This window comes from Salmo salar, unplaced genomic scaffold (assembly GCF_905237065.1).
Source record: "Salmo salar unplaced genomic scaffold, Ssal_v3.1, whole genome shotgun sequence".
Lineage (NCBI taxonomy): Eukaryota > Metazoa > Chordata > Actinopteri > Salmoniformes > Salmonidae > Salmo > Salmo salar.
Genome location: NW_025548356.1, coordinates 33,227 through 47,500, shown reverse-complemented (window position 1 = coordinate 47,500; position 14,274 = coordinate 33,227). Strand labels below are relative to the sequence as shown.

Here is a 14,274-nt window from a genome sequence, read left to right as displayed (position 1 = left end):
TCAAGACACTATCCGAAGTGTAAATAAGGGTCACGAGCATGGCGCATTTCGTGACAAAAGATTTCTAAATATTCCATTACCGTACTTCAAGCATGTCAACCGCTGTTTAAAATCAATTTTTATGCCATTTTTCTCATAAAAAGCGATAATATTCCGACCGGGAATCTGCGTTTAGGTAAACAGAGGAATGAAAACAAAGCATGGGGTCGACTCGGGTACGCGCCTGATTCTCACAGTACTGTAACCAGCCACTACCCAAACTCGCTACTTTTTTTCAACCGGAGCCTGCAAAGCCACGATTCAGCTTTTGCCGCCTTCTGAGAGCCCATGGGAGCCATAGGAAGTGTCACGTAACAGCAGAGATCCTCTGTAATGGATAGAGATAATCAAGAAGGGCAAGAAATTGTCAGACAGGGCACTTCCTGCATGGAATCTTCTCAGGATTTTGGCCTGCCAAATGAGTTCTGTTATACTCACAGACACCATTCAAACAGTTTTAGAAACTTTAGAGTGTTTTCTATCCAAAGCTAATAATTATATGCATATTCTAGTTTCTGGGCAGGAGTAATAATCAGATTAAATCGGGTATGTTTTTTATCCGGCTGTGAAAATACTGCCCCCTAGCCATAACAGGTTAAAGAAACTCATAAAACAAAAGGAAACAAACAACAAACCGTGACGACAGAGATGCTGCACGCACTTACTCAAAATAAGATCCACACAAAACACAGTGGGGAAATGGCTGCCTAAATATGATCCCCAATCAGAGACGACGATAAACAGGCTGCCTCTGATTGGGAACCATACCAGGCCAACATAGAAATAGAACACCTAGATAGAACCCACCTAGTCACACCCCGACCTAACCAACAGAGAGAATAAAAAGGCTCTCTATGGTCAGGGCGTGACAAAAGATATCATCCTACAACAGCTGTTAATGGAAGATCCAATGGGGTTCATTTATGATTGATGTTGTGTGGTTCACCTCTACAGAGACATAAAAGGACATGGATATGAAGCCTCTGATGATTCTCCTCCTGCTAGCAGGTAATACACTGTGTGTTGGTGTGTGTGTGTGTGTGTGTGTGTGTGTGTGTGTGTGTGTGTGTGTGTCTCTGTGTGTGTGTGGTGTGTCTGTGTGTGAGTGTGTGTGTGTGTTTATGTTCCTTAGTGGTTAACCTTTCATTAGGTTAAACACGTTCTATATGTCTTGAGGGGATGCACAGCCTCATTCTACCACTACAGCCAGAAAAAAAGGGTTATGTCCTTATCAGCCTATAGACGTTAATTTCATACCCCTGTAGTTGCAGCAAACTTGCAAGGAATCCCCACCACCACTCCTGCAGCAGCTGCTACCACCACCACCCCTGCAGCAGCTGTCACCACCACCACTCCTGCAGCAGCTGTCACCACCACCACTCCTGCAGCAGCTGTCACCACCACCACTGCTGCAGCAGCTGTCACCACCACCACTCCTGCAGCAGCTGTCACCACCACTACTCCTGCAGCAGCTGTCACCACCACCACTCCTGCAGCAGCTGTCACCACCACCACTCCTGCAGCAGCTGTTACCACCACCACTCCTGCAGCAGCTGTCACCACCACCACTCCTGCAGCAGCTGTCACCACCACCACTCCTGCAGCAGCTGTCACCACCACCACTCCTGCAGCAGCTGTTACCACGACCACTCCTGCAGCAGCTGTCACCACCACAACTCCAGCAGCAGCTGTCACCACCACCACTCCTGCAGCAGCTGTCACCACCACCACTCCTGCAGCAGCTGTCACCACCACCACTCCTGCAGCAGCTGTCACCACCACCACTCCTGCAGCAGCTGTCACCACCACCACTCCTGCAGCAGCTGTCACCACCACCACTCCTGCAGCAGCTGTCACCACCACCACTCCTGCAGCAGCTGTCACCACCACCACTCCTGCAGCAGCTGTCACCACCACCACTCCTGCAGCAGCTGCTAGCACCACCACTCCTGCAGCAGCTGCTACCACCACCACTCCTGCAGCAGCTGCTACCACCACCACTCCTGCAGCAGCTGTCACCACCACCACTCCTGCAGCAGCTGTTACCACCACCACTCCTGCAGCAGCTGTTACCACCACCACTCCTGCAGCAGCTGTCACCACCACCACTCCTGCAGCAGCTGTCACCACCACCACTCCTGCAGCAGCTGCTACCACCACCACTCCTGCAGCAGCTGTCACCACCACCACTCCTGCAGCAGCTGTCACCACCACCACTCCTGCAGCAGCTGTCACCACCACCACTCCTGCAGCAGCTGTCACCACCACCACTCCTGCAGCAGCTGCTACCACCACAACTCCTGCAGCAGCTGTCACCACCACCACTCCTGCAGCAGCTGTCACCACCACCACTCCTGCAGCAGCTGTCACCACCACCACTCCTGCAGCAGCTGTCACCACCACCACTCCTGCAGCAGCTGTTACCACGACCACTCCTGCAGCAGCTGTCACCACCACCACTCCTGCAGCAGCTGTCACCACCACCACTCCTGCAGCAGCTGTCACCACCACCACTCCTGCAGCAGCTGTCACCACCACCACTCCTGCAGCAGCTGTCACCACCACCACTCCTGCAGCAGCTGTCACCACCACCACTCCTGCAGCAGCTGTCACCACCACCACTCCTGCAGCAGCTGTCACCACCACCACTCCTGCAGCAGCTGTCACCACCACCACTCCTGCAGCAGCTGCTACCAAAACCAATCCTGCAGCAGCTGCTACCACCACCACTCCTGCAGCAGCTGTCACCACCACAACTCCTGCAGCAGCTGTTACCACCACCACTCCTGCAGCAGCTGCTAGCACCACCACTCCTGCAGCAGCTGCTACCACCACCACTCCTGCAGCAGCTGTCACCACCACCACTCCTGCAGCAGCTGTTACCACCACCACTCCTGCAGCAGCTGTCACCACCACCACTCCTGCAGCAGCTGTCACCACCACCACTCCTGCAGCAGCTGTTACCACGACCACTCCTGCAGCAGCTGTCACCACCACAACTCCTGCAGCAGCTGTCACCACCACCACTCCTGCAGCAGCTGTCACCACCACCACTCCTGCAGCAGCTGTCACCACCACCACTCCTGCAGCAGCTGTCACCACCACCACTCCTGCAGCATCTGCTACCACCACCAATCCTGCAGCAGCTGTCACCACCACCACTCCTGCAGCAGCTGTCACCACCACCACTCCTGCAGCAGCTGTCACCACCACCACTCCTGCAGCAGCTGTCACCACCACCACTCCTGCAGCAGCTGTCACCACCACCACTCCTGCAGCAGCTGTTACCACCACCACTCCTGCAGCAGCTGTCACCACCACCACTCCTGCAGCAGCTGTCACCACCACCACTCCTGCAGCAGCTGTCACCACCACCACTCCTGCAGCAGCTGTCACCACCACCACTCCTGCAGCAGCTGTCACCACCACCACTCCTGCAGCAGCTGTCACCACCACCACTCCTGCAGCAGCTGTCACCACCACCACTCCTGCAGCAGCTGCTAGCACCACCACTCCTGCAGCAGCTGCTACCACCACCACTCCTGCAGCAGCTGTCACCACCACCACTCCTGCAGCAGCTGTTACCACCACCACTCCTGCAGCAGCTGTTACCACCACCACTCCTGCAGCAGCTGTCACCACCACCACTCCTGCAGCAGCTGCTACCACCACCACTCCTGCAGCAGCTGTCACCACCACCACTCCTGCAGCAGCTGTCACCACCACCACTCCTGCAGCAGCTGTCACCACCACCACTCCTGCAGCAGCTGTCACCACCACCACTCCTGCAGCAGCTGTCACCACCACCACTCCTGCAGCAGCTGCTACCACCACAACTCCTGCAGCAGCTGTTACCACCACCACTCCTGCAGCAGCTGTCACCACCACCACTCCTGCAGCAGCTGTCACCACCACCACTCCTGCAGCAGCTGTCACCACCACCACTCCTGCAGCAGCTGTCACCACCACCACTCCTGCAGCAGCTGCTACCACCACAACTCCTGCAGCAGCTGTTACCACCACCAGTCCTGCAGCAGCTGTCACCACCACCACTCCTGCAGCAGCTGTCACCACCACCACTCCTGCAGCAGCTGTTACCACGACCACTCCTGCAGCAGCTGTCACCACCACCACTCCTGCAGCAGCTGTCACCACCACCACTCCTGCAGCAGCTGTCACCACCACCACTCCTGCAGCAGCTGTCACCACCACCACTCCTGCAGCAGCTGTCACCACCACCACTCCTGCAGCAGCTGCTACCAAAACCACTCCTGCAGCAGCTGCTACCACCACCACTCCTGCAGCAGCTGCTACCAAAACCACTCCTGCAGCAGCTGCTACCACCACCACTCCTGCAGCAGCTGTCACCACCACCACTCCTGCAGCAGCTGTTACCACCACCACTCCTGCAGCAGCTGCTACCACCACAACTCCTGCAGCAGCTGTTACCACCACCACTCCTGCAGCAGCTGTTACCACCACCACTCCTGCAGCAGCTGTCACCACCACCACTCCTGCAGCAGCTGTCACAACCACCACCACCACTCCTGTTGTTGCATCAACTGACCCTCCATCTTCTAGTGAAGGAATCCTGAAGGTTCAGTTCAGTCTCAACCAGACGTTCAACTCAGATCTTTCCAACCCGTCCTCTTCAGCATTCAAGAATCTGTCTACCAACGTGGTCACTAATGTAAGTATCAGGGCAATTCCATGCCAGCGTAGGTGGAAAACATTTCTGGTAGCTCAGATTGTTCTGGCAATTCTCACACAGAAACTTAATTGGGAGGAAGGCTGTTTGACACTTGTTTTATTTTTGTATGACAAACCGTTTTTGGGGGAAAATCGTAGGGCAGCGGTCTAAGGCACTGCATCTCAGTGCTACAGGCGTCACTACAGACCCTGGTTCGATTCCAGGCTGTATCACAGCGGTCTAAGGCACTGCATCTCAGTGCTAGAGGCGTCACTACAGACCCTGGTTCGATTCCAGGCTGTATCACAGCGGTCTAAGGCACTGCATCTCAATGCTAGAGGAGTCACTACAGACCCTGGTTCGATTCCAGGCTGTATCGTAACCGGCCCTGATTGGGAGTCCCATAGGGCGGTGCACAATTGGCCCAGCGTCGTCCTGGTTAGGGTTTGGTTGGGGGGGTAGGCCATCAATGTAAATAAGAGTTTGTTCTTAAAACTGACTTGCCTAGTTAAATAAAGGTTACATTCATAAATGTAAGTCTCCCTTTTAGACTTGTACAATCCTCCTGTAAAACCCTATCATCAGTGAGCCTGTACAAGCCTCCTGTAAACCCCTATCATCAGTGAGCCGTACATGCCTCCTGTAAACCCCTATCATCAGTGAGCCGTACATGCCAAGTCAAAAGGATACTATTGAGAGGTCTATTTACTATGAAAGAATTAAACCAAAGCTTCTGTTAATGCCGTCAAGGGCCCTGTTTTCATTGAACCTTTGATCATCCTATCTTTCAACGCAGGTGAACAAGGTTTATGCTGGGACGCCAGGATTCAATCGTTCTATTGTCAACTCATTCAGGTAAGTGTATGAATTCTCATTACTGATTGACTAGGTTTCTGATCTACCTTGTGTTATTTGTACTACTACATTGATATTGATTACTGCATTGTTGGGTTTAATGCTTGCAAGAAAAGCCATTTCACTGCACTTGGGCACATGACATTAAAACTTGAAAACTTTGACGATTCTGGTGATGATGATGATGATTTCTGAGGGTTGTCCATTTTCTCTCCTTCTCCTGAGTAGGAATGGATCTGTAGTTACCGACATGACCCTCGTGTTCGACAAGCAGTCTTCGGTTCCCAGCTCAAGCAGCGCACAGACAATTCTCACCAACAGTTCCACCTCCCTGAACATTCTACCAGGCAGCATCAGGGTTGGTAAGTATTCATCTCCAGGGGCGGACTGGCCATCTGGCATTTTGGGCAAATGACCAGATGGGCTGGTCCATTTTCATTCCAGTGGCCCTGTTTAATGTGTTTTTTTTTGCAGATGTTGCCACAACCACTCCTGCAGCAGCTGTTACCACCACCACTCCTGCAGCAGCTGTTACCACCACCACTCCTGCAGCAGCTGTCACCACCACCACTCCTGCAGCAGCTGTCACAACCACCACTCCTGCAGCAGCTGTCACAACCACCACTCCTGCAGCAGCTGTTACCACCACCACTCCTGCTGTCGCATCAACTGACCCTCCATCTTCTAGTGAAGGAATCCTGAGTCTTCGGTTCAGTCTCAACCAGACGTTCAACTCAAATCTTTCCAACCGGTCATCTTCAGAGTTCAAGACTCTGTCTGCCAACGTGGTCACTAATGTAAGTATCAGGGCAATTCCACGCCAGCGTAGGTGGAAAACATTTTTGGTAGCTCAGATTGTTCTGGCAATTCTCACACAGAAACCTCCTTGGGAGGAAGGCTGTTTGACACTTGTTTTACTTTTTACGACAATCCATTTTTGGGACAATCATAGGGCAGCGGTCTAAGGCACTGCATCTCAGTGCTAGAGGCATCACTACAGACCCTGGTTCCATTCCGGGCTGTATCACAGCGGTCTAAGGCACTGCATCTCAGTGCTAGAGGCGCCACTACAGACCCTGGTTCGATTCCAGTCTATATCACAGCGGTCTAAGGCACTGCATCTCAGTGCTAGAGGCGTCACTACAGACGCTGGTTCGATTCCAGGCTGTATCGTAACCGGCCCTGATTGGGAGTCCCATAGGGCGGTGCACAATTGGCCCAGCGTCGTCCTGGTTAGGGTTTGGTTGGGGGGGTAGGCCATCAATGTAAATAAGAGTTTGTTCTTAAAACTGACTTGCCTAGTTAAATAAAGGTTACATTCATAAATGTAAGTGTCCCTTTTAGACTTGTACAATCCTCCTGTAAAACCCTATCATCAGTGAGCCTGTACAAGCCTCCTGTAAACCCCTATCATCAGTGAGCCGTACATGCCTCCTGTAAACCCCTATCATCAGTGAGCCGTACATGCCAAGTCAAAAAGCATACTATTGAGAGGTCTATTTACTATGAAAGAATTAAACCAAAGCTTCTGTTAATGCCGTCAAGGGCCCTGTTTTCATTGAACCTTTGATCATCCTATCTTTCAACGCAGGTGAACAAGGTTTATGCTGGGACGCCAGGATTCAATCGTTCTATTGTCAACTCATTCAGGTAAGTGTATGAATTCTCATTACTGATTGACTAGGTTTCTGTTCTACCTTGTGTTATTTGTACTACTACATTGATATTGATTACTGCATTGTTGGGTTTAATGCTTGCAAGAAAAGCCATTTCACTGCACTTGGGCACATGACATTAAAACTTGAAAACTTTGACGATTCTGGTGATGATGATGATGATTTCTGAGGGTTGTCCATTTTCTCTCCTTCTCCTGAGTAGGAATGGATCTGTAGTTACCGACATGACCCTCGTGTTCGACAAGCAGTCTTCGGTTCCCAGCTCAAGCAGCGCACAGACAATTCTCACCAACAGTTCCACCTCCCTGAACATTCTACCAGGCAGCATCAGGGTTGGTAAGTATTCATCTCCAGAGGCGGACTGGCCATCTGGCATTTTGGGCAAATGACCAGATGGGCTGGTCCATTTTCATTCCAGTGGCCCTGTTTAATGTGTTTTTTTTTGCAGATGTTGCCACAACCACTCCTGCAGCAGCTGTTACCACCACCACTCCTGCAGCAGCTGTCACCACCACCACTCCTGCAGCAGCTGTCACCACCACCACTCCTGCAGCAGCTGTCACAACCACCACTCCTGCAGCAGCTGTTACCACCACCACTCCTGCTGTCGCATCAACTGACCCTCCATCTTCTAGTGAAGGAATCCTGAGTCTTCGGTTCAGTCTCGACCAGCCGTTCAACTCAAATCTTTCCAACCCGTCCTCTTCAGAGTTCAAGACTCTGGCTTTCAAAGTGCAATCTGAAGTAAGTATCAGGGCATTTCCATGCCAGCGTAGGTAGGAAATTATTTCTGGTAGCTCAGATTGATCTGGAAATTCTCACACAGAAACTTCATTGGGAGGAAGGCTGTTTGACACTTGTTTTACTTTTTACGACAATCCATTTTTGGGACAATCATAGGGCAGCGGTCTAAGGCACTGCATCTCAGTGCTAGAGGCGCCACTACAGACCCTGGTTCGATTCCAGTCTATATCACAGCGGTCTAAGGCACTGCATCTCAGTGCTAGAGGCGTCACTACAGACGCTGGTTCGATTCCAGGCTGTATCGTAACCGGCCCTGATTGGGAGTCCCATAGGGCGGTGCACAATTGGCCCAGCGTCGTCCTGGTTAGGGTTTGGTTGGGGGGGTAGGCCGTCAATGTAAATAATAGTTTGTTCTTAACTGACCTGCCTAGTTAAATAAAGGTTCAATAAATAAATGTAATTGTCCCTTTTAGACCTGTGCATGCCTCCTGTAAAACCCCTATCATCAGTGAGCCTGTACATGCCTCCTGTAAAGCCCCTGTCATCAGTGAGCAGTACATTCCTCCTGTAAACCCCTATCATCAGTGAGCCTGTACATTCCTCCTGTAAAACCCTATCATCATTGAGCAGTACATTCCTCCTGTAAACCCCTATCATCAGTGAGCCTGTACATTCCTCCTGTAAACCCCTATCATCAGTGAGCAGTATATTCCTCCTGTAAACCCCTATCATCAGTGAGCCGTACATGCCAAGTCAAAAAGGATACTATTGAGAGGTCTATTTGTTATGAAAGACAATTAAACCAAAGCTTCTATTAATGCCGTCAAGGGCCCTGTTTTCATTGAACCTTTGATCATCCTATCTTTCAACGCAGGTGAACAAGGTTTTTGCTGGGACCCCAGGCTTCCGTCGTTGCAAGGTCAACTCATTCAAGTAAGTGTATGAATTCTCATTACTGATTGACTAGGTTTCTGTTCTACCTTATGTTATTTGTACTACTACATTGATATTGATTACTGCATTGTTGGGTTTAAAGCTTGCTAGAAAAGGCATTTCACTGCACTTGGGCACATGACATTAAAACTTGAAAACTTTGACGATTCTGGTGATGATGATGATGATTTCTGAGGGTTGTCCATTTTCTCTCCTTCTCCTGAGTAGGAGAGGATCTGTAGTTACCGACATGACCCTTGTGTTCGACAAGCAGTCTTCGGTTCCCAGCTCAAGCAGCGCACAGGCAATTCTCACCAACAGTCCCACCTCCCTGGGCATTATACCAGGCACCATCAGTTTCGGTAAGTATTCATCTCCAGGGGCGGACTGGCCATCTGGCATTTTGGGTAAATGCCCAGATGGGCGGGTCCATTTTCAGTCCTGTGGGTCTGTCTAACATGTTTTTCTGGGGGGGTAAAAATTATAATTATCTGGCTAATAATTTGGGGGAAAATGAGCCAATATGTTAAAAATGCCAGGCCCAATTTCTGGTCCCAGTCTGCCCCTGTTTCACTGTCACCATACACATCTATAAGAGCAAAGTCAACATTTGAACAGAAACATGAAAAGACAATCCACTTTTGTAATTAACTGAACAATTTCTCTGTTTTTCCTACTTTTTCAGGGTCATCAACCACATCAGGAAGTGCTCCCCGACCCACTGCCTTCACTCTGGCTGCCTTGCCTCTCAGTTTGGCTCTGTTAATGGTACAGCTGTTGGCTAGCTAATAGCCTGGGGCATAGCTGCTGTGGCTCTGCTAGCTGCTAGGCTAGCTAATAGCCTGGGGCATAGCTGCTGTGGCTCTGCTAGCTGCTGGCTAACCAATAGCCTGGGACATAGCTGCTCTGGCATTGGTTTAACCAATCAATGGTTTCCCAGCTCTCATAGATACAGCCTTAAAGCTAGAATCCTTAGTTGCTACACACATTTTTTGACCAATAAATTAATTATATCTACCCATTGATTCTAGAAGAATGTAACATATGAATGCCTCATGAGTTTAGCTCAACTGTCGTACCCCATCAGAACCCAAAATATAAGCTTGTTTTACTCCAATGTTTCTAAACAATGCAAACAAACACTGTATAGCTTTAAAACATTATTAAAACTATAATTCTGATATCATGTATGGTCAGTCCTTGCAACCATAGCTCTGTCTATGAATTTGAGAGTGGTCACATTCGTATTACCAAAAACAGAGAGCAGGTGTGAATGTGTTATTGTTTCAGTTAACCTGTTAGGGCTAGGGGGCAGCATTGACACGGCTGGATAAAAAACATACCCGATTTAATCTGGTTACCACTCCTACTCAGTAACTAGAATATGCATATACTTATCACATATGGATAGAGAACACCCTAAATTTTCTAAAACTGTTTGAATGGTGTCTGTGAGTATAACAGAACTCAAATGGCAGGTCAAAACCTGAGAGATTCCTTTACAGGAAGTGGCCTGTCTGACCATTTCAGGAACTTCTTTGCCATCTCTATCATTTACTAAGGATCTCTGCTCTAACGTGACACTTCCCACGTCTTCCATAGGCTCTCATAGCCCGGGAAAAAAGAGAATGTCGTCATTCCAGCCCCAGGCTGAAACACATTATCGCCTTTCTCAAGTGGCCCATCAAGAGACACTAGCTTATGCGCGTGACCCCGACCGCCCCCGCCTTTGGGATTTTTTCCTCTGTTTGCCGAAAAGGAGATTCCCTGTCGGAATATTATCGCTTTTCTACGAGAAAAATGACGTAAAAATTGATTTTAAACAGCGGTTGACATGCTTCGACGTACGGCAATGGAATACTTTGAATTTTATTGTCAGGAATTGCGCCAAGCGCGACACTTCTTTACTATTTCGGATAGTGTCTGGAACGCATCGAACAAAACGCCGCTATTCGGATATAACGATGGATTATTTTGGACCAAACCAACATTTGTTATTGAAGTAGCTGTCCTGGGTGTGCATTCTGACGAAGACAACAAAAGGTAATGACATTTTTATAATAGTAAATATGATTATGGTGAGTGCTAAACTTGCCGGGTGTCTAAATAGCGAGCCGTGATGCCTGGGCTATGTACTTAGAATATTGCAAAATGTGCTTTCACCAAAAGCTATTTTAAAATCGGACATATCGAGTGCATAGAGGAGGTCTGTATCTATAATTCTTAAAATAATTGTTATGCTTTTTGTGAACGTTTATCGTGAGTAATTTAGTAAAATGTTAGCGAATTCCCCGGAAGTTTGCGGGGGTATGCTAGTTCTGAACGTCACATGCTAATGTAAAAAGCTGGTTTTTGATATAAATATGAACTTGATTGAACAAAACATGCATGTATTGTATAACATAATGTCCTAGGGTTGTCATCTGATGAAGATCATCAAAGGTGAGTGCTGCATTTAGCTGTCTTCTGGGTTTTGGTGACATTATATGCTGGCTTGAAAAATGGGTGTCTGATTATTTCTGGCTTGGTACTCTGCTGACATAATCTAATGTTTTGCTTTCGTTGTAAAGCCTTTTTGAAATCGGACAGTGTGGTTAGATTAACGAGAGTCTTATCTTTAAATGGCTGTAAAATAGTCATATGTTTGAGAAATTGAAGTAATATGATTTTGAAGATTTTGAAAATCGCGCCACAGGATGGCAGTGGCTGTTACGTAGGTGGGACGAATTCGTCCCGCCGGTCCCATAGAGGTTAAAGACAAGACTCTCATTAATCTAACCACACTGTCCGATTTCAAAAAGGCTTTACAACGAAAGCAAAACATTAGATTATGTCGCAGAGTACCCAGCCAGAAATAATCAGACACCCATTTTTCAAGCTAGCATATAATGTCACTTAAACCCAAACCACAGCTAAATGCAGCACTAACCTTTGATGATCTTCATCAGATGACAACCCTAGGACATTATGTTATACAATACATGCATGTTTTGTTCAATCAAGTTCATATTTATATCAAAAACCAGCTTTTTACATTAGCATGTGACTAGCATGTGACTAGCATTCCCACCGAACACTGCCGGTGAATTTACTAAATTACTCACGATAAACGTTCACAAAAAACATAACAATTATTTTAAGAATTATAGATACAGAACTCCTCTATGCACTCGATATGTCCGATTTTAAAATAGCTTTTCGGTGAAAGCACATTTTGCAATATTCTCAGTAGATAGCCCGGCATCACAGGGCTAGCTATTTAGACACCCAGCAAGTTTAGCACTCACCAAAGTCAGATTTACTATAAGAAACATGTTATTACCTTTGTTGTTCTTCGTCAGAATGCACTCCCAGGACTTCTACTTCAATAACAAATGTTGGTTTGGTCCCAAATAATCCATTGTTATATCCAAATAGCGGCGTTTTGTTCGTGCGTTCAAGACACTATCCGAAAGGGTAAATAAGGGTGACGAGCATGGCGCATTTCGTGACAAATTTTTGGGAAATATTCCATTACCGTACTTCGAAGCATGTCAACCGCTGTTTAAAATCCATTTTTATGCCATTTTTCTCGTAAAAAAAGCGATAATATTCCGACCGGGAATCTGCGTTTAGGTAAAAAGAGGAAAGAAAATAAAGCACGGGGTCGACTCGTGCACGCGCCTGAGTCTCAGAGTACTCTGATCGGCCACTTGCCAAACGCGATAATGTGTTTCAGCCAGAGTCTGCCTCGATATCATTCAGCTTTTTCTCGGGCTCTGAGAGCCTATGGGAGCCGTAAGAAGTGTCACGTTACAGCAAAGATCCTCAGTCTTCAATAAAAAGAGCCAAGATGAACAACAACTTGTCAGACAGGCCACTTCCTGTAAGGAATCTTCTCAGGTTTTTGCCTGCCATATGAGTCCTGTTATACTCACAGACACCATTCAAACAGTTTTAGAAACTTTAGGGTGTTTTCTATCCAAAGCCAATAATTATATGCATATTCTAGTTACTGGGCAGGAGTAGTAACCAGATTAAATTGGGTACGTTTTTTATCCGGCCGTGTCAATACTGCCCCCTAGCCCCAACAGGTTAATAGGAAGCCAGTGTAGGGAGGCTAGCACTGGCGTAATATGATAACATTTTTGGGTTCTAGTCAGGATTCCAGCAGCCGTATTTAGCACTAACTGATGTTTATTTAGTGCTTTATCCGGGTAGCCGGAAGGTAGAGCATTGCAGTGGTCCAACCTAGAAGTAACAAAAGCATGGATACATTTAGGATATATTCTAAGCAAACAGGACAGGAACATATGACATATGTAGGTGATCCAGGATCATTGAGGGTATCGAGATAAATTTAAGTAGCTATGGAATAATCTTGATATTAACTTCTTGGGGCTATGTGGGACGCTAGCGTGCCACCCGTGGTGCACCCTATCAACAGCAGGTGCATTTCAAGAGCGGCAAATTTGAAACCAAATAAATGTCAAAATTCAAATTTTTCAAACATACAACTATCTTACATCCTTTGAAAGATAAACATCTCCTTAATCTAACCACGTTGTCCGATTTCAAAAAGGTTTTACGGCGAAAGCATAAAGTTAGATTATGTTAGGAGAGTACATTGACAATAGCTGTGTGTAATGTTTTGTCAATTCAAAGACGGGCGTCACCAAACCATAAAACCAGCTAAAATGATGCACTAACCTTTTACAATCTCCATCAGATGACACTCCTAGGACATTATGTTAGACAATGCATGCATTTTTAGTTCTATCAAGTTCATATTTATATCCAAAAACAGCGTTTTACTATGGCATTGATGTTGAGGAAATCGTTTCCCTCCAATAACCGGCAGTCAAGTCAGCACCACAAATTAAATAATTAAAATTAGAAAACATTGGTAAAATATTATATTGTCATTTAAAGAATTATAGATTTACATCTCTTGAACGCAATCAACTTGCCAGATTTAACCTCTATGGGCTAGGTGGGACGCTAGCGTGCCACCCGTGGTGCACCCTATCAACAGCAGGTGCATTTCAAGAGCGGCAAATTTGAAACCAAATAAATGTCAAAATTCAAATTTTTCAAACATACAACTATCTTACATCCTTTGAAAGATAAACATCTCCTTAATCTAACCACGTTGTCCGATTTCAAAAAGGTTTTACGGCGAAAGCATAAAGTTAGATTATGTTAGGAGAGTACATTGACAATAGCTGTGTGTAATGTTTTGTCAATTCAAAGACGGGCGTCACCAAACCATAAAACCAGCTAAAATGATGCACTAACCTTTTACAATCTCCATCAGATGACACTCCTAGGACATTATGTTAGACAATGCATGCATTT

The 14,274-nt window shown here is 47.3% G+C and overlaps 1 protein-coding gene and 1 long non-coding RNA gene across 2 annotated transcripts in view; both read left to right on the top strand.

The window, feature by feature from the left end:
- Positions 1–1,506, top strand: part of LOC106591414 (uncharacterized) — a 4,437-nt gene extending 2,931 nt beyond the window's left edge. The window contains exons 2-3 of the long non-coding RNA XR_006763495.1: positions 994–1,047; positions 1,305–1,506. This is a non-coding gene — a long non-coding RNA (uncharacterized lncRNA). The remainder of the gene's footprint in view (positions 1–993; positions 1,048–1,304) is intronic.
- Positions 1–10,118, top strand: part of LOC106596187 (mucin-5AC-like) — a 57,986-nt gene extending 47,868 nt beyond the window's left edge. The window contains exons 10-18 of the mRNA XM_045712237.1: positions 5,526–5,584; positions 5,813–5,946; positions 6,059–6,381; positions 7,176–7,234; positions 7,463–7,596; positions 7,709–8,004; positions 8,879–8,937; positions 9,166–9,299; positions 9,623–10,118. Coding sequence (XP_045568193.1) covers positions 5,526–5,584; positions 5,813–5,946; positions 6,059–6,381; positions 7,176–7,234; positions 7,463–7,596; positions 7,709–8,004; positions 8,879–8,937; positions 9,166–9,299; positions 9,623–9,726 — 1,302 coding nt within the window. The 3' untranslated portion in view covers positions 9,727–10,118. The remainder of the gene's footprint in view (positions 1–5,525; positions 5,585–5,812; positions 5,947–6,058; positions 6,382–7,175; positions 7,235–7,462; positions 7,597–7,708; positions 8,005–8,878; positions 8,938–9,165; positions 9,300–9,622) is intronic.
- The last annotated feature ends 4,156 nt before the right edge of the window (positions 10,119–14,274 follow it).